The sequence below is a fragment of the Selaginella moellendorffii genome, unplaced genomic scaffold (assembly GCF_000143415.4).
Source record: "Selaginella moellendorffii unplaced genomic scaffold, v1.0 SELMOscaffold_43, whole genome shotgun sequence".
Taxonomy (NCBI): domain Eukaryota; kingdom Viridiplantae; phylum Streptophyta; class Lycopodiopsida; order Selaginellales; family Selaginellaceae; genus Selaginella; species Selaginella moellendorffii.
The window spans coordinates 1,584,157-1,604,898 of NW_003314304.1; the positions used below are offsets into that span (position 1 = coordinate 1,584,157).

The window sequence follows — 20,742 nt, forward strand, 5'->3', positions numbered from 1 at the left end:
GCTTGAGCTTGATCAGCTTGCAATTGGGATTTTGTAGCGCTTTGCCCAACCATCCACCACAATCACCTGGATAAAGTGTAACCCTGAGTTCCTCCAAGCCACACTTAGCGCTGCTCAGGGCCTCACCCAGGCCCGTTGCATTGCTCAGGTCCTCACTCCGTCTCATTCCTTGGCAATTTAAAACTGACAGGCTGGTGCCCTCCTGAAGAGCCTTGCATACCCATGGCAACACTCCAGGATCACTTCCCGAATATAGGTATAGTCTTTGCAGCGAACAGTTTGAACAAGTGAGTGCCTTGAAGAGTGCTTCACCTGCCTCCTCTCGAAACGTTGCCACCAGTTTTACTAGCTTATTGCAAATGCCATTCTGAAATGCCTGTTCCCACCCTTCCTTGCCAATGTGGTTATCTTCGATGACTAACTCTTCCACCTTGCACTCCTGACTTGCCAGATCCCTACTCAATTTCCCAAATCCTTCCACTGTCATCCTGTTCCCCAGCAATTGGAGACGTTTCAAGTTGTTTCCTGGTTTCCTAAGGAGTTGGCTAAGGAGAGTCTCTGGGTTCCCAACCTTGTCCAACCAGAGCTCTGTCAAGCAGTCGAGCTGAGCAAAGGCCAACTCAAGCTCCTGAGGTGGTGTGAGGATGTCTTTGCCTCGCCAATCGAAACGTAGCCCTTTCAAGACCTTGAATTCCTCTGTCATGAGAAGCTTTGCAAACCTCTGCACCTCAATCTGCCAAATATCCTGTCCCTGCTGAGGAGGAGCAATGCCCTCTGCCACCCTTTGCATTCGATCACTGGGAATGCCCAACCTACAAGCAACCCTGGCAGCGAACTGGATGAATCTGATGTCGAGCTGTGGTACCAAAGCGGCCTTGAGAATGTCAATGTGAGCAGCAGCAGCAGCAGCAGACGAACTGCCATCACCAGGAGCATCTCCCACATCCAGAGCCCCGTCTAAACTGGGTGGATTTGAAATGCACCAGTTGAGCACACCAATCAGATCCTCCTCTGTGCCTCCAAACCCCTCAACGGTAGCACTCACCTCATCAACAAACTCACCTTTGGATGCGTCAAGCGCCTCCAGCCTCCAGATCTTCCCACAATGAAACACAATCGCATTGAAGTGCCGCTTGTTGTCCCGCTTCGCTGCGAGAGCCTCCTTGATCTCCTTGACAGACAAACAGGGGATCCACACTCGTCGCTCCTCCTCCATGGAAGTTTGCCCTGGATCGAAGGGTATTTACAGGTATTCCCAGAGGTATGGTGAGTCCTTTCTTCACACCTTGTCCGACGTTGCAAAGTGAGAGTTTTCGACCATCTTGGGGTAACTGCCAGACTCCAGTCACCTAATAACATTCTCTATTTATAGTATTTATTTTGAGAATGTAGTATTAACTTATCTCCAACATTTCAAATGCAACCACTTATTCTATTATTCTTGTGATCACTACTTTTTGTTGATATCTTGGCTTTCAAGGACAATTAATGAATCTCAAGTGTTATTTGGTTTAGATATTCTAAGGTGCTATTCTCACTCTTATTACTTTTGGAGCATAAAATCCAAATATTCCTTCTCTTGCTTTTTTTTCTTTGTAATACAAACATTGAATCTAGAATTAAGTGGTCATTTGGTAAATACTTAGTACCACAAGGCATCCATAAATGTTTCTATGTTGGATATGAAAATGAAATACAATCCATTGTTGATATTTAAGGACAAGCTATCAATTTTACACAAGGTTACTAACAACTTTGGTGATATAGTAAAAACCTCTTGCGAGTGAGATTTGTAGAGTGTAAGTTTTGTAAATGATGCACAGCTAAAAATAATTATAAGAAAAGCTACAATTTTTTGATACACGTGGCAGCGGTCATATGGATTCCTTTTGTATTTGGATTGTCTTACTTAACTTATTTGTACAAGCACAAACAAAGTTCTCCTTCAAAAGCAAAAGAGGAAACTCTTGAGATTGTCCAACTGTAAAGAGTAACAAAAATTAATCCAATCACTTACAAAATGAACTATAAATTTATAATAACATTTTGCCCAATCTCAACAAAACCATTAATAAATCAAAGCTTTAGCCAAATGTTCATCTTTGCTTGATAATCTATCTCCACTCAATCAATACATAAAGCCCTAAGTTGGACAATGTATTTTTTATCGAGCAGGTCCTCTTTAATAAGTTCCATATATAAATAATATAGTGACTTACCCTTTTTTCTTTTGTAAGTTATTGTCTACAAAGAGTTTATTTCAAATTCACTTAAATCTTTCTCTTGAGAAATTACTTAGCTTGGCATAAAATCTTAGCAACCTAATACTAAATACTAGCCCAAAAATTTGAAAAATCATATAAACCAGTATATTAGTGATAATTTGAAGCTTTTTCTTACCAATTTACAAGGTATAATAAATGATTGAGATGTTGGTTCTCTAGACAAGGATGAGATAAAGATTGGGAGTGAGCTTAGGCAAACATCTCTAAACCAAACTTCTTCATTTAGCTCATAAACTTGGTTGAGTTTGCAAAGGTTTCAATAAAGTTTATTTTTGAATTTTTGCATGTTATAAATGCTTATCAAGGCAATGTAAATAGCAGTATACTATAATTATGGCTTGTCATTTTTGTTATGGTGGTGGTGATCGCAACCATCACCATGCTTTCGGCATCTTTATAAATGATTAATTTTTTTTTTACTTTAGGATCATCTAAAGGAGTCTCACTCATAATCTCTATAGGCCCTGATATTAATTTGGGTGTTTGCTAACTTTAAAATGTGTTCTTGTAACCACATCAACTTTGTACTTAGTTTAAATGCTCTATGTGTCCAGTTCCACTTTTGGATACCCAAATGGCTAAATAACCTTTTATGAAGTCCAAATTTAAAAACTTATATTTGGTATTAGAGAAGTCTAAGGTGTGACTCTATTAATTGATTAAAGAAATCACACCACATGTTAAGATTGATATTTATTAAGTTTACTTTACTCCAATTTCAACTCGAGGGGTAAGGTGTTAAAAGAGCGGGACTCTTAGAAGAGTTGCAACTTTCAACTTCCATTTACGAAGGCGTGAACTTCCAAAAAAGCATGATGGATTATAAACAACCAAAGATAATAACTTAAAAAATTATTAATATTGTTTTAAATATAGAAATGTACCCTTTGTTCCAATTAGTTATAAGTTTTGGGTTATTTGAGATTAAGCATCTTTAAATAGTATTGGGTTAGATGACCTTTTAGAAAGCCCAAATTCAGGAGATTATAGTGCCATAAATAATATAAGTTAATATTTGTAAATAACCTAGCAAGAAAGAAAACAATTTAAAATTAAACAACCTTTCAAAAATGAATATTTACTAGAATTTTCAAAATAAGTATTTAGAAAGCATTTTCATTAGAGCTACTCTCAAGTAACACTTGATGTGTTGCAAATGATTTCATAGTAAAAAATATCTTTATACTTCATTTTTAAAATAAATATAAATGGTGTTTAATACATATTTTGTATTTTGTAAAAAGTGTCTACAAACACTCAAAAACTTTTTTTTGTTAAATTATTGCTTACAATAGTTAAAGCACAATACAGTGTTTAGTTTTATGGGATGACATATATATATAATTGAGGAGAGTAAACAAATTTCAAGATGAAGCTTGATTAGCTTGCAATTGGGATTTTGTAGCGCTTTGCCCAACCATCCACCACCATCACCTGGATAAAGTCTAACGCGGAGTTCCTCCAAGCCACACTTAGCGCTGCTCAGGGCCTCACCCAGGCCCGTTGCATTGCTCAGGTCCTCACTTCGGCAATCTAAAACTGACAGGCTGGTGCCCTCCTGAAGAGCCTTGCATACCCATGGCAACACTGCAGGATCCCGATATAGGCCTAGTCTTTGCAGCGAACAGCTTGGACTCGTGAGTGCCTTGAAGAGTGCTTCACCTGCCCCCTCTGGAAACGATGCCCTCAGTTTTACTAGCTTATTGCAAATGCCATTCTGAAATGCCTGTTCCCACCCTTCCTTGGCAATGCCCTCATCCAGGATGGCTAACTCTTCCACCTTGCACTCCTGACTTGCCAGATCCCTACTCAATTTCCCAAATCCTTCCACTGTCATCCTGTTCCCCACCAACCTGTTCGCCAGCAATTCGAGACGTTTCAAGTTGTTTCCTGCTTTCCTAAGGAGTTGGCTAAGGAGAGTCTCTGGGTTCCCAACATTGCGCAACCAGAGCTCTGTCAAGCAGTCGAGCTGAGCAAAGGCCATCTCAAGCTCCTGAGGTGGTGTGAGGATGTCTTTGCCTTCCCAATAGAAAGCTAGCCCTTTCAAGACCTTGAATTCCTCTATCATCAGAAGCTTTGCAAACCTCTGCACCTCAATCTGCCAAATATCCTGTCCCTGCTGAGGAGGAGCAATGCCCTCTGCCACCCTTTGCATCCGATCACTGGGAATGCCCAACCTACAAGCGACCCTGGCAGCGAAGTGGATGAATCTGATGTCGAGCTGTGGTACCAAAGCGGCCTTGAGAATGTCAATGTGAGCAGCAGCAGCAGCAGACGAACTGCCATCACCAGGAGCATCTCCCACATCCAGAGCCCTGTCTAACCTGGGCGGGTTTGAAATGCACCAGTTGAGCACACCAATCAGATCCTCCTCTGTGCCTCCAAAACTCTCGACGGCAGCACTCACCTGATCAACAAACTCACCTTCGTATGAGGGCTCCAGCCCACAATAAAACTCAATCGCATTGAAGTGCCGCTTGTTGTCCCGCTTCGCTGCGAGAGCCTCCTTGATCTCCTTGACAGACCAACAGCGGATCCACACTCGTCGCTCCTCCTCCATGGAAGTTTGCCCTAGATCGAGTGATCATGAGTAAACTTCTCCCAGCTGTGGATAAGAATGTAAGCACGAGTTAGTTTAGGGTTTAGAACAGATAAAATGGGGAAGAAGGGGAAAGGGAAAAGAGAAGACCGAGCGAGTTCGTCGCCACGACAAGGTGTTAGACGAGGATGATATTGGTGCGATCTTGGTAAGCAATCTCTGGCCAAAGACTCTCAATCGTTTTCCTTCTTGTCAGGCTAAACTCCACGAGGAGAAAGCAAAGAAGAGCGAAATTCATGTCAATGAGAATGTAGCAGCTCCTTCACCACAATGCAATTGCTCTGTGCGTAAGAACTCGATTGAAATCTCCACTCTGGAAGCTCACATTCTCTAGAATTCTTCTTTCCTTGCGTTTCAGGTGACTGTAAATCCCGTCAAGGACACTGCGCTGATCGTCAATGGTGACAAGGTTTGTGGTTAGTTTCGCTACGGTGATTTGATCTTCGTGTTTGCTATGCTAGACTTACGTTTATGGTGATGCCTACCGATACAACATCGAGAAGAACGAGTGGAAGCCTGTCACCAGTCCAAACTCTCCTCCCCCGAGAAGCGCTCACCAGGGGGTTGCGTGGAAAACTGGCTCTTCAGTTTTGGTATCCAGGAATTCTCTTGATTTTGGCAGTGTAGGTGGTGAATTCGGTTTCATGACTATAAGGTGTGTTTCTAGCTGACTTACAAGAGAGTTCTTGCAGGATTTATGGAGACTGGATTTAAACACAAATATCTGGCGGGAGCAGCTTCAACTAAAAGGCTGTCCAGGTGCTCGTTCCGGACATAGATTGGTATGTATTGCGCTTCTAAACATAATCTTTATTTTTTTCTTTCTTGCCACAGAAACATAAACTTATTCTATTTGGTGGATTTTATGACACGCTGAGGGAAGAAAGGTCGGCTGTTTCAGCAGTGTAGATGTTTAGTATTGAATTTTTGACACAGGTACTTTAATAATCTTTAAGTGCTGGACTTAGACAATTATAAGGTTTGTTTCTCATCGGTCTTCCTTGTTTTTTAAACAACTAAACTGATTTCCTTTTGCAGTGGCAAGAGATAAAACCCAAGCTTGGAGCTGCCTGGCCTTCAGCTGGAACTGGTTCTCAGCTTGCTGTTTATTTAGATGAGGTATTTGTCTACTAAAAGTATAGTTTTGCGTGTTGTGAACATTTTTTCTTTTCTAGATTTTCTTGTACGGTGGCTATTTCAAAGAGCCTGCCCCTGACAAAGATCAATCCGACAAAGGTGTAGTGCTCGCAGATATGTGGACGTTAGATCCACGGATTGGGAGTGGGACAAGGTTTGCTTGTTTTACATTCTCGTATGGAGTTTTAGTTTTTCAATGTGTTTTGTGAAGGTGAAAAAATCCGGTATGGCTCCTGGCCAAGAGCAGGATTTTTGTCCACATCTTGTTTGGTGGTGTAGTTGATGCTGATGAGTACGGTTTCAATGCATGCGTTGGAAAAACTAATGGCTTTTGCAGGTGATTCCCTGCACAGCGTTTTTATGATCGAGATGTATATGCTTTCCAGATGGTTTGTATCTCGTCGATTTTTTTAAAATTATCTAAACACCATCGCTCGCAGGTATCCTTTGGAGCTTCTCAAGCCAAAGAGCCTAAAGATTAAGGTATGGTAATCTGAGATTGTGTAGTGGTTAAGTGTGCATCCAAAGCAGAAGAAAGTGGTTGATCCAAATGTGGAAAATGCGTCTCAACGTTGAGCGTTCTGCTTGAAGGTTGTTGCCTTGTGGAAGAATGAATGCTGGAATGGTCGTTGGAAAGGATACTTTGTTTCTGTATGGAGGTATGAAAGAAGTCGGCAAAAAAAAAGTGACACGACGACCTTTCCTCGCTGGACCTTCGATGTGTGGAAGTGCATTATTGAGGTTAGTATGATCGAGCCATCATCCAGCCTCATACTAATGTCTCAAGCAGGAAACACAAAGCGCGTGGATAGAAGCTAGTAAGGAGAAAGGCGAAACTGATGGTGACAACAGTGATGCTGGATCGATTAATAAAGGAAAAGACGAAGAGGACGACGACGAGGTAGTAAAAAAGAAGGATGTAAGAAAACTTGTCGGCTTCCTTTTGTAGGATGCAGTGGAGTCACTGTGAAGAGGCAGCTGCTATTCTTGAGTAAACTTGTAAAAGTGAACCGGTTTAGGGTTGATATTGATGCGATCTAGGTAAGCAAAGCTCTGGCCAAAGACTCTCAATCGTTTTCCTTTTTGTCAGGCTAAACTCCACGAGGAGAAAGCAAAGAAGAGCGAAATTCATGTCGATGAGAATGTAGCAGCTCCTTCACCACAATGCAATTGCTCTGTGCGTAAGAATTCGATTGAAATCTCCACTCTGGAAGCTCACATTCTCTAGAATTCTTCTTTTCTTGCGTTTCAGGTGACTGTAAATCCCGTCAAGGACACTGCGCATACCAATACAACATCGAGAAGAACGAGTGGAAGCCTGTCAAACTCTCCTCCCCCGAGAAGCGCTCACGAGGCGGTTGCGTGGAAAAACTGGCTCTTCATTTTTGGTATGATGTATTTTTCCAGGACTTCTCTTGATTTTGGCAGTGTAGGTGGTGAATTCGGTTTCATCACTATAAGGTGTGTTTCTAGCTGACTTACAAGAGAGTTCTTGCAGGATTTATGGAGACTGGATTTAAACACAAATATCTGGCGGGAGCAGCTTCAACTAAAAGGCTGTCCAGGTGCTCGTTCCGGACATAGATTGGTATGTATTGCGCTTCTAAACATAATCTTTATTTTTTTTCTTTCTTGCCACATAAACATAAACTTATTCTATTTGGTGGATTTTATGACACGCTGAGGGAAGAAAGGTCGGCTGTTTCAGCAGTGTAGATGTTTAGTATTGAATTTTTGACACAGGTACTTCAATAATCTTTAAGTGCTGGATTTAGACGATTATAAGGTTTGTTTCTGTCGCTCATCGTTCTTCCTTGTTTTTTAACAACTAAACTGATTTCCTTTTGCAGTGGCAAGAGATAAAACCCAAGCTTGGAGCTGCCTGGCCTTCAGCTGGAACTGGTTCTCAGCTTGCTGTTTATTTAGATGAGGTATTTGTCTACTAAAAGTTTAGTTTTGCGTGTTGTGAACATTTTTTCTTTTCTAGATTTTCTTGTACGGTGGCTATTTCAAAGAGCCTGCCCCTGACAAAGATCAATCCGACAAAGGTGTAGTGCTCGCAGATATGTGGACGTTAGATCCACGGATTGGGAGTGGGACAAGGTTGGCTTGTTTTACATTCTCGTTTGGAGTTTTAGTTTTTCAATGTGTTTTGTGAAGGTGAAAAAATCCGGTATGGCTCCTGGCCAAGAGCAGGATTTTTGTCCACATCTTGTTTGGTGGTGTAGTTGATGCTGATGAGTACGGTTTCAATGCATGCGTTGGAAAAACTAATGTCTTTTGCAGGTGATTCCCTGCACAGCGTTTTTATGATCGAGATGTATATGCTTTCCAGATGGTTTGTATCTCGTCGATTTTTGTAAAAAATTATCTAAACACCATCGCTCGCAGGTATCCTTTGGAGCTTCTCAAGCCAAAGAGCCTAAAGATTAAGGTATGGCAACCTGAGATTGTGTAGTGGTTAAGTGTGCATCCAAAGCAGAAGAAAGTGGTTGATCCAAATGTGGAAAATGCGTCTCAACGTTGAGCGTTCTGCTTGAAGGTTGTTGCCTGGTGGAAGAATGAATGCTGGAATGGTCGTTGGAAAGGATACTTTGTTTCTGTATGGAGGTATGAAAGAAGTCGGCAAAAAAAAAAATGACACGACGACCTTTCCTCGCTGGACCTTCGATGTGTGGAAGTGCATTATTGAGGTTAGTATGATCGAGCCATCATCCAGCCTCATACTAATGTCTCAAGCAGGAAACACAAAGCGCGTGGATTGAAGCTAGTAAGGAGAAAGGCGAAACTGATGGTGACAACAGTGATGCTGGATCGATTAATAAAGGAAAAGACGAAGAGGACGATGACGAGGTAGTAAAAAAGAAGGATGTAAGAAAACTTGTCGGTTTCCTTTTGTATTCTAGGATGCAGTGGAGTCACTGTGAAGAGGCAGCTGCTATTCTTAGGGGCGAAGGCAAAAAGCTGACACAAAAAGCACGGAAATTAAAGATCGATCCGAGCTGGGCCTGGCTGATTCCCAACAAACACTTTTGGTGAGTGCTGATAGTAGTTCATCTTCCTGTTTTGTTATTGATTTGTCTTTCAGCCTGGAGAAACGCTGAGGGATTTTTTCTCTTGGACGATCATGTATTGGCAAATGGCACCTTACGATCACACCCAACACACTGGAAAGGTGACAACGCAGGTTTTCTTTCGCTCGTTCTTCATGCTCTATGCATCTATCAGGAGCTCAGGAAGGATGGATTTGACTTGGCAAAGACACGCTACAGAGAACTTAAACCCGTCCTTGACAAGGTAAAGTGGTGTCTCAAGAAGGAATCCTCACAACAGCATTGTTTGATTTGCAGCTGGCGAGACTTGAAGCCGACCACAACGCCGAAGAGGAGGCTACCAAACCTTCCAAAGAGCGCAGCAAGAAGAAACGATAAGGTCCGCGAAAGTTCTAGCTGAAAATTAAATGAATAGATTACAGTTATTCCCAGAGGTATGGTGAGTGCTTTCCTTTTACAATCTCTGCGTCGCATCATCAATGGTGATAGAAGGTTAATTAATAACGACGATCCGAATGCATGAAATGGATATCCTGCTCTTACCCAGGATAAAGTTTATATTTCCATGATTGCTCGCAGAGTGTATGGGCCTGAGATATGCCATGGCTTGCTTTCGGTTGCCTTTCGTAAAATGCAGAGTGAACACTCTCTCTACGCGGTCCATAAACTTTACTACCTGGAGTGCATTGGAGCAATGAAATTCCATCAGCAAGACCCTCAAAGGAAAATTTCTTCACACCTTGTCCGACGTTGCAAAGTGAGAGTTTTCGACCATCTTGAGGTAACTGCCAGACTCCAGTCACCTGAAAATTTAAAAAACCTTTTTAGAAGTCTGCAGTAATTTTCCATTTTCCATAAGTACCTTGTCATATTTCTTGCGGATCTTGACGAATGCCATCATGTTCAAGGAGCTGCCAAGTAAGTTTTCAACACTTTGAGAACATGGATCAATCGTGTAGAGGTCATTCACCTGAAGTTTCTTAGGAGTCGATGCCCACGATAAAATTCGACAAAGGCCGTCTGGAGGATCTTGGCTGCTCGCTGAACCTTTCCTTTGTTGCCGGGCTCCCCTTCAAGCTCTGAGATTCGTCATCTACAACATGGCAGAGATCAAACGATTCCAAGTTAAGTGCTACAGATTTAGAGGCTGCTATAACGAACCTTGCATAGCGATGACCTCTTCCATTTGGATGTGAAGTTGCCGTGCTTGAGCATCGTACTCGTCTTCCTTGCATCTAAAAAACTTGTCCACTTTGTTGAGCTGATCGTCAAGGCCGAAAAAGAAGCTCTTTTCGTGATCCGATCGAGTTCCAAACAGCTCCGTCTCGTAAAAATCCTCGTCATCTCCAATTCTCGTCTTGTGCACAACCTGATCGTATTGAAGTGTTTTGTTTTGTCTTTACAGTCCAGAACATCCATGGACGTTTCCGAGGATATGGATTGTTCGCAGCAGCTGCTCAGGATGGCGCTGGGATTTTGCAGCAAGTTTTCAAGCTTGCTCTTGTCAACCGAGAAGACATTTGGATCGAACACCTTGTGCTGCTGGTTCTTGGTATGTAGGATCTGGGTTTTGATTCTCTTGACAACTTTCTTGAGCTGCTTGTAGTCGCAGTACTTCACCCGCCACTCTGGGACGAGCTGGCCCTCCAGCTGCTTCTGGAACTTCACCATGTCTGAAAGCTTGGATTACCTGAGGCGAACATCGTCAGGAAAACGATCAAGCAAGAGATGAAATACCTGGAGGAAATGGTGTCAAGTTCAGAATGCCTCTTCAAACTTTTCTGGCGCCTGTGCTCTGGAAGAACAGTGGCAGTGAGCATATGACGAGACAAATGGTGGCGTGGAATCATCAAATGCATTGTGCTGGGGAGGAGCACCACCAATTCTCACAAGAAAACAGCGTCTTAAGATCATCTCTGGAAAAAAGGGGGAAAACCTTCGTTTCTCACCGAGGCCAACGAACAATTACATAAGAATACGTTTTCCCGAGTGAAACTGACGCGGCAGAGTGCAAGAGGAGAGAAAAAGCAAGCGATCCATTGGCCTATGGAACTAAAAAAGGAAGCAAAAGGACAGGGAATGCAGGGGAATCTACATGAAAAGAAGCTGTCATAAGTTACACACTTCCACACACTCTCGCACACTTCAACTCTTTTCTTGTCAACACGAGTAATTTATGCGAGCGAAAGGGAATGAAAGAATCATTTGAGCATCTAAAGCATGGAAGGAAGCGAGGCACGTACTCTTTCTGGAAATCACGCTTATGGAGCGTTTTGTTTCGTCGGAGTCCCGATTGCTGGCGCAACCAAACTGAAAGAATCGCAAGCTCAGAACTACGAAAGCAAAGAAAAAACTTACTCTTGAAAGGGGACGAAGAGGAGAAGAATAACCGAAGGAGCCAAGCTTGGAATCGAGAGAGCTTGTCGAGTTCTCGAGGTGAGAGGCCTTTGCTCACTCAAAAACTTGGAGCCTTCTCTCCTTCTGCGAGAGGAAGAGGGAGCGGGGGGAGTTTGCAATGAAGGTGGTGGTCGCATTTTATACTCTGGTTGGCCGACTAGAGACACACAAGACATGGAAGAATTGAAGCTGACTTTTTAGATCTAAAAAGGTCTAAAAAGGTCTAAAAAGGTCTGAAAGCGGCGACGCCACCCCTTTCTCCAGCGGGTACCTCCGCTGGGGTGGATCGCAGTGCTGCATTAGCGCCGAGAGAAGCGATTCGAGGGTGGTGTCCTGGAGCTCCTGGAGAGTGTGTGGCGTCGGGGCGGCGGCGGTGAGCTGGCCAGCGCCTCCGCCTCGTACTTGGCCATGGCGGCGGGGCCGTTCCGATCGAAGCGGACCTTCTCCTTTCACTGTTGTCGCTGGCGCCGCTCACTAGCTTGCCCTTCTCGGGGATGATGCCATAGACGAATCCTTGGGCTTTGCAGACCTCCATGAGCATCGCGTCCTGGGCTCACGACATCTTCTTCCGCCGGGCTTGCTCCTGGGATTGCTTGTGCTTGGGGAGATTGCCCAGATTCTGGTGCTGCGCTGCTGGGCTGCCCATGGCTGCTGTGATTCGAGTGATTCGAGGAGAATGCGTTGTTGACCCTGGCCTTTTGCTCGTCCTTGATCCGCTTGAGTCACAGCCGATCGTTCGAAATCCTCTTCTCCAGCTCGTCCACGTTCCATGTCGTCGTCAATGAAATCCTCGTGATCCTGGACGACCGCCTCGCCCAGGCCTCCATCGTTGTCTCCCACAAGATCCACGTCCAGGCCATAGTAGAGATCCGGGTCGCCGCCGTGGAGCTCCATCTTGCGGAGGAAATATTTCGAGCGCGCGCTGCCGAGAGGAGGGAATATTTCGGAGCGATTACCTCCAATTCGCCATGGAAAGCCGAGGATCGAATGGGAAAAGCGAGGAAGATCACGGGAAGCAGAGAGAAAGAAGGAAAAAGCTCGATTCAACGCGAGCCCCTTGTGTGATTACCTAGCTCCATCATTGCCCCGTCGACGCGCGCTGCGCTCGCCGATCGCGCCCGTGACACAGTGGCGCAGCCTTCAAATTCGACACATTGCCCGGGCAAGCGTCACAATCCCAATGCCGCCACCGCTGCGAGGCGCTGCCAACACGATCAACGAGAATCGATGCCCTAGCGCATCAAGATCCCCGCTTTGCTCGGCGAGAGAGTGAAGAGGAAAGGCGCGGCGCCCCTCGCCATAGCCAACTACTAGCTAATAGCTATCCATCCAATAGCCGTACAATTCCCCCAGGTCGGGTTTATGACATGGAAGTCCACTGGCTTTTTGACACGTGGCACAGCTACGTGGACGCCCTTTTCAGCCCTTCCGGCTTACGGCCAATTTGGCTATCTGCCTCAAATTTAGCTAACCGGTTTGTTGCCAGATTTAGCAGCTCCCCGAATTTAATTCACTTTTGTCCAAGCTGCCAGTTTGTCGGAATCCAGTTTGGGTCATAAAATGGACCACTGGGGGACACCGGGCTCGAACCCGGACCAGCGGATGCCGCGCCGCGCCGGACTCGAGCCACGGACCGGCGGTCTCGTCGCCGGACTCGAACCCGCCACCGTACGCTCTACGCCTCCACCGCTACCATACGCCTCTCTCTAGTTTATTATACGCCTCCAATCCTTGGTAGTGCTTCCTCATGATCACCTCTACGTGACAACCAACGTACGTGGCGTACGACGTTTGAAACTCTATTCATTAGGCTTTGTTAAAGAGAATAAAAGAGAGAACGCCACTGTAGCTAAACCTAGAAATCAAAAACTAAGGGGACGACAATGCTAGTAGTTCTTCTTTTTTACATCGTGTCATTATTGGTTTGACTCTATAGCTTAGATGCAACACCTTTTCCTCGGGGGGTACCCTAATAATATTCGCTGCCGGAGAATATTCCGGAATCGGCCCGGGCAGCCCCCCCTTTAGCTCCCCATGTGTGGCCTTTGTTTTTGTTGCCAGCCAAAGAAAACACATAGAAAGTTTGAAGGAGAGAGAGAGAGCGCAAAAATCTGAGAGGAGAGAAGGAAATGGCACTGGCTTTGATTGACTTTGCCGCGCTCCACTTCTTTGATCCCTCCATCTCCATCTCGTCCTTTTTCTTTTTCTACTTGGACTCGGACGATTCGATCCATGTCATGTTTCGCTCGAAGTCGATGGATCACTGCCCGATCACTCCACCACTTCTTGTCGACTGGAAAAGTCTTTAAATTCCTCTCGCTGATGCGATCAGCACGGCATTAGCCTGAGATCAAGGCCGCGGACCATCCAGCAAAGTCTAAGCTTTTTGCCAAGGATGTGACAAGCTAACGTGTTGTCCAGAGCGCTTACAGGTTCCATTGTTTTTTCCATGACAATTCTTTTTCCTCTGGCGACCGGCACGAAAGTCGTCCGAAGCAACCCAAACTGGAAACAAGATACATGCCCAGTTTCTCGGACAGATTTCTTCAAGCCCGGCAGCACACGGAAGACGAAGAAATTCGTTATAAAATCCACGAGCAAGCAGCGAGAGAGAGAGAGAGAGAGAGAGAGAGAGAGAGAGACATAAAGAACTTTGCCAAGCCCAAAGTCGTTGATGTTAAGCTAGGCCGTGCTTGAAGCGCGTGATGATGATCATGAAAGTTCCTGTCGAGATGCTCGGTGGATTCTCCGTGTCTCCAGCTAGAGACTTATCGATCAATCCACAGTGTGCGGCAGCCGTCGTTTCGCTCGATCGCTCCCTCGTTTGCAAAAGCTCGGACTTGACGATCCTTCTCTTTCTGCCATGGATTCCTCCATGAAGAGACCACCGAGCCAAGTTGCGAGAGTGAGGTTAAGCTGTAGTGATCTTACGGACATCCTCTTTTTGGATTGCTTCCTTTTTTACTCCGCGTATCGTATTGACACTGTTGTAGAAGAAACAAACGAGTTTTGGAGGTAGCAACTTCCCTTCCATTTGATTGATACATGAAGAACAAGACATCGCTTGCAAGTGGAAGATCACACGGGAGATGTTTGGAGTCAAACTGGAACTTTCGTGATTGTTACGAGCACCTCCCCTGAATCCAGCACCACACTATCTATCTGGTAATGTTTCAAAACGAGTAAACTAATCAGTGTTTGGGAATGAATGTTTGTGCTGCTTGGCCACTTGCACTGCGGCAGTAGAGGAGGATGTTTTGCGGCAACTATACCCGACTAAATCGAAGTACTTTAATTGCAATTTGCAAGATCACAAGTACTAGTCCTGAAGAAAAACAGCGAGATGTGCTTATAATCAAGGCATTCTTGCAACGCAAGTGGAAATTCACTATGTTTACCTGGGCTTTCCGAGGATGCTTCATCTGAATCGCATAGTGTCACCCTGCCATATGAAAAAGACAAGAGAAAAATTCTTATTCACTAGAGTTTGGCAATTTTACTCTAGTTACTACAATTTTTCCATTGTTGATACTCATTGTAGCTTCATTCAACTCCACACTTTTTTACTTGATTAGAGATGTAAAGTTTTGTGTCATGTTCTAGAATTTTGTCTATAGTTACAAAACCACAAGCTTATCCATAAATGGATTGATATTACTATAAACAATTAAAGAAAACAACTTGAAAGACGATCAATAGGGTTCAAATATAGAGGGAAATGGCTCATGAATAAAAATACATTTTATTTTTCAAATGTATTTATTTTTTCAATTGGTTAAAGGTTTTGGGATATTTGGGGTTAAGTGTCTCTCGGTTGGGTGACTTCCCGGGAATTTCAAATTTAAGAGTTTATAATTACTTCAATGCAAAGGTATAATTTCAACTTCTTTCTCTTCCTTTCAGCTTCTTTTCTTTGCTTTTCAATATGTAGTGAGTGAAATGCTTTCACTCATAAGTTTTTCATAGATGAGTGAATAAAACTTAATTAACTCTTATAACCTATTTTTCCAAAGTTACATTTAAGATGGCTAAGTGAGCAGTGTGACGTGCTCTTACAACCAAGTGAATAGTTTCTTAACTTATGCTAATCAAAATTTGCTCACAGATATAATATAAAATAGGTGGGGATGCAATAAATTTATTCATTTCTCTCCTTGAGAAAAATCATTCTTTTACTTCTTGTTAAATATATAGTTTTTGATTGTGATGTTCTTCACTTTTTTTGAAGGGTGCAACATATACTCCCTTAGTCAAAGATGCAGTTGTTGATTCCATGTTATAGGTAAAAATTTGATAATTAAAATTGTTGCAAGTTTCAATATTAATTTTGGGACCAACTTCTAAAGTTTTACCAAGATTATTTTAAATTAATAAATTCAAAACTTTTTCTTGACAATCATGAGAAGTCAACACTTCAAGTTAGAAATATCACCAAAGTTAACTTTAACCATATAATATCCAATCTCATTACAACCAAAATGTGGCTTAGATTATTCAATAGCAATCCAAACACTTAACCATATTCATCACTTGGAGATGTAATGATAATTATCAATAGTTTGCTTTAGATATGGCTTTCCAAGGAATTGTTCTCCTAAAAAACAATGGCTTACTACTTTTATTCACAATCTTGAAAATTATGCCTTTTATAGGAAACGATGTAAATACAACATACATGATACTTGGAACCATATAATATCCAATCTCATTACAACCAAAATGTGGCTAAAATTATTCATTAGCAATCCAAACACTTAACCATATTCATCACTTGGAGATGTAATGATAATTATCAACAGCTTGCTTTAGATATTGCTTTCCAAGGAATTGTTCTCCTAAAAAACAATGGCTTACTACTTTTATTCACAATCTTGAAAATTATGGCTTTTATAGGAAACGATGTAAATACAACATACATGATACTTGGAAACTACAAATTTGAAAGATAAGTTTTTTCTCAAAACTCTTTAGATATTATTTATGGTTTTCTTGGAGAAATGTCATACAAGTATGTATCACCTTTGCAAAATATGCAAATCTACAGTAATAACATCCTCTATTTATAATACTTATTTTGAGAATGTAGTCTCAACTCATCTCCAACATTTCAAATGCAACCACTTATCCTATTATTCTTGTGATCACTACTCTTTGTTGATATCTTGGCTTTCAAAGATAATATATAAATCTCAAGTGGTATTTGGTTTGGATATTTTAGTTAGTCCAAAGGTGCTACTCTCACTCTTATTACTTTTGGAGCATAAAATCCAAGTATTCTTTCTCTTGCTTTTTTATCTTTGTAATACAAACATTGAATCTAAAATTAAGTGGTCACTTGGTAAATACTTAGTACCACAAGGCATTCATAAATGTTTCCATATTAGATATGAAAATGAAATGCAATCCATTGTTGATATTTAAGGAGAAGCTATCAATTTTACATAAGGTTACTAACAACTTTGGTGGTATGGTAAACAACTTCTTGCGAGTGAGATTTGTAGAATGTAAGTTTTGTAAATGATGCATAGCTGAAAATAATTATAAGAAAAGCTACAATTTTTTTATACCCCTGGCAGCGGTTAGGTGAATTTCTTTTGTGTTTGGATTGTTTTACTCAACTTACTTGTACAAGCACTAACAAAGCTCTCCTTCAAAAGCAAAAGAGGAAACTCTTGAGATTGTCCAACTGTAAAGAGCAACAAAATGAACTATAAATTTATAATAACATTTTGCCCAATCTCGACAAAACCATTAATAAATCAAAGTTTTAGCCAAATGTTCATCTATACTTGATAATTTAACTCCACTCAATCAATACATAAAGCCCTAAGTTGGACAATGTATTTTTTATCAAGCTGGTCCTCTTTAACAAGTTCCATATATAAATAATATAGTGACTTACCCTTTCTTCTTTTGTAAGTTATTGTCTAAAAAGAGTTTATTTCAAATTCACTTATATCTTTCTCTTGAGAAATTACTTAGCTTGGCATAAAATATTAGCAACCCAATACTAAATACTAGCCTAAAAATTTGAGAAAAACATATAAACTAGTATATTAATGATAATTTGAAGCTTTTTCTTGCCAATTTACAAGGTATAATAAATGATTGAGATGTTGGTTCTCTAGACAAGGATGAGATAAAGATTGGGAGTGAGCTTATGCAAACATCTCTAAGCCAAACTTCTTCATTTGGCTCATAAACTTGGTTGAGTTTGCAAACGTTTTGATACAGTTTATTTTTGAATTTTTGCTTGTTATGGTAGTGGTGATCGCAACTATCACCATGCTTTCGGCATCTTTATAAATGGTTAAATTTTTTTTACTTTAGGATCATCTAAAGGAGTCTCACTCATAATCTCTATAAGCCCTGATATTAATTTGGGTGTTTGTTAACTTTAAGATGTGCTCTTGTAACCACATCAACTTTGCACTTAGTCTACATGCTCTATGTGTCCAATTCCACTTTTAGATACCCAAATGGCTAGATAACCTTTTATGAAGTCCAAATTTTAAAACTTATATTTGGTATTAGAGAAATCTAAGGTGTGACTCTATTAGTTGATTAAAGAAATCACACCATATGTTAAAATTGATATTTAATAAGTTTAATTTACTCCAATTTCAACTCAAGGGGTAGGGTGTTAAAAGAGCGGGGCTCTTAGAAAAGCTGCAACTTTCAACTTCCATTTATGAAAGCGTGAACTTGCAAAAAAGCATGATGGATTATAAACAACCAAAAATAATAACTTAAAAAATTATTAATATTGTTTTAAATATAAAAATGTACCCTTTGTTCCAATTAGTTATAAATCATAGGTTATTTGAGATTAAGCATCTTTAAATAGTATTGGGTTAGATGACCTTCTAGAAAGCCTAGATTCAGGAGATTATAGTGCCATAAATAATATAAGTTAAACTTTGTAAAGAACCTAGCAAAAAAGATAACAATTTAAAATTAAATTGTCATTTTTGTTATGGTAGTGGTGATCGCATGCTTTCGGCATCTTTATAAATGATTAATTTTTTTTTACTTTAGGATCATTTAAAGGAGTCTCACTCATAATCTCTATAAGCCCTAATATTAATTTGGGTGTTTGCTAACTTTAAAATGTGTTCTTGTAACCACATCAACTTTGTAATTGGTCTATGTGTCTAATTCCACTTTTGGATACCCAAATGGCTAAATAACCTTTTATGAAGTCCAAATTTAAAAACTTATATTTGGTATTAGAGAAGTCTAAGGTGTGACTCTATTAGTTGATTAAAGAAATCACACCACATGTTAAGATTAATATTTAATAAGTTTAATTTACTCCAATTTCAACTCAAAGGGTAGGGTGTTAAAAAAGCAGGGCTCTTAGAAGAGCTGCAACTTTCAACTTCCATTTATGAAAGCGTGAACTTGCAAAAACGCATGATGGATTATAAACAACCAAAGATAATAACTTAAAAAATTATTAATATTGTTTTAAATATAGAAATGTACCTTTTGTTCCAATTAGTTATAAATCTTAGGTTATTTGAGATTAAACATTTTTAAATAGTATTGGGTTAGATGACCTTCTAGAAAGCCTAAATTCAGGAGATTATCGTGCCATAAATAATATATATTAATGTTTGTAAAGAACCTAGCAAAAAAGAAAATAATTTAAAATTAAACAACCTTTTAAAAATGAAATATTTACTAGAATGTTCAAAATAAGTATTTAGAAAGCATTTTCATTAGAGCTACTCTCAAGTAACACTTGATGTGTTTCAAATGATTTCATAGTAAAAAATATCTTTATACTTCATTTTTAAAATAATTATAAATTTTGTTTAATACATATTTTGTATTTTGTAAAAGATGTCTACAGACACTCAAAAACCTTTTGCTATTAAATTATTGTCATTCAAGCACTTGCTTATAATAGTTAAAGCACAATACAGTGTTTGGTTTTATGGGATGGCATATATATGTAATTGAGGAGAGTAAACAAATTTCTATATAGAGTTTAGTAAGTAAATGGAATTGTGAACAATGATAATTTTCATAAGTCTTTAAACTGTAGTTTGTAACATATTTTAGCTAAACATTAATTTAAAGAATAAGTTGAAGTTGGTAAAGATAATATATAGTTATCTCCTACAATATGTGATGATAAATAATAATTAAGCACTTGTATTTAGTTTTGAAATGCATTACCTCAAAAGGTTTATTAATATTGATTAACTTCATTCCTAGAATTGTTTTACCAAAGATGCCAAAATAAAAAATGCCACTAATATGAAATCATCTAAGTAGCTTTTCTTTAAAGCATTCAATACTAAAACATCAGAATAAATATAAAAATTATTTTAGAGCAATATCCAAAGATACCTCATCAACTTATATCAGGAAATATAGCATAATCATAGTGAAAATAACATTCTGGCATAGCTACAACAATATAGAGGACATTTGATTTATCATTGCCTTGCCAAATAGTCTCAAAAATCAATATAATTAATGATTTATTTTAAATACCCTACATAGTCTTTGTTAAATAAAACTAAAATCATAGATATATTTCAATGTAAAATACCTTTGTAAATCCATATTGTTTTATAATCCAAGGTTATAAGATGGATATTAAAATATTTGGTCATGATTGTCTTTTGGTCAATTTCTTTCACAATTTTAGTTTTCATATCGAAATGTCATTAATATGAAATCATTTGATGAGTTTTTCCTTCACTTTGATTATTAAAAATTCAACACTGAAATAAACTTGAAACATTAGAATAAACATGAAATAATATTTTAAAGCAATAATGTAAACTTACTTCATCAACTTTTCTTACAAAATATAGCCCAATCATTCCAAAGACATATAGTAATAATTATATAAAGTATGTTCATTTATCTTCATCTTTCCAAACTACCTCGTAAAAATATATATTGATGATCTACTTTAGAATGGTGTTTGTTAGATAAAACTAAAAACTTAAATGTTAAATACCTTTGCAGATCCATATTTTTCTTTCATCCAGGATTATGGGATGAAGAGCAAAATATATAATTAATGATTTACTTTAAATGCCTTACATAGCCTCTGTTAGATAAAACTAAAAGCATGGATATATTTCAATATAAAATACCTTTATAAATATATATTGTTTTATCATCCAAATTATGGGATAAAAAATAAAATATATGGTATCTTTTCCTTCTCTTAAAATATTAGATATTCAACACTGAAATAAACTTGAAACATTAAAATAAACAGGAAAGAATAATTTGGAGTTAT

General features: G+C 39.8%; 1 protein-coding gene, 1 long non-coding RNA gene and 2 pseudogenes across 3 annotated transcripts in view; 2 read left to right on the forward strand and 2 right to left on the reverse strand.

Annotated features, from left to right (window-relative positions):
- The window catches only part of LOC9647369, a 22,253-nt gene extending 17,223 nt beyond the window's left edge, over positions 1-5,030 (reverse strand). The window contains exons 1-2 of one of the 2 annotated variants that reach the window (XM_024684880.1): positions 4,710-4,750; positions 4,139-4,609 (exon numbers count right to left, since the gene is read on the reverse strand). In XM_024684880.1, the coding sequence (XP_024540648.1) occupies positions 4,139-4,440 (302 nt within the window). In that variant the 5' untranslated portion in view covers positions 4,441-4,609; positions 4,710-4,750. Of the gene's footprint in view, positions 1-4,138 lie in introns of both variants that reach the window. The other variant, XM_024684879.1, reaches the window with a different exon arrangement.
- The window catches only part of LOC9647370, a 19,247-nt pseudogene extending 12,356 nt beyond the window's left edge, over positions 1-6,891 (forward strand).
- Positions 6,346-9,599, forward strand: LOC9647372 (annotated as a pseudogene).
- Positions 9,600-19,821: 10,222 nt separating this feature from the next.
- Positions 19,822-20,490, reverse strand: LOC112349804. The gene is made up of 4 exons (XR_002993524.1): positions 20,455-20,490; positions 20,279-20,401; positions 20,038-20,212; positions 19,822-19,980 (listed from the first exon to the last, which is right to left on the reverse strand). It is a non-coding gene; the product is annotated as an uncharacterized LOC112349804 (long non-coding RNA).
- Positions 20,491-20,742: the final 252 nt, after the last annotated feature.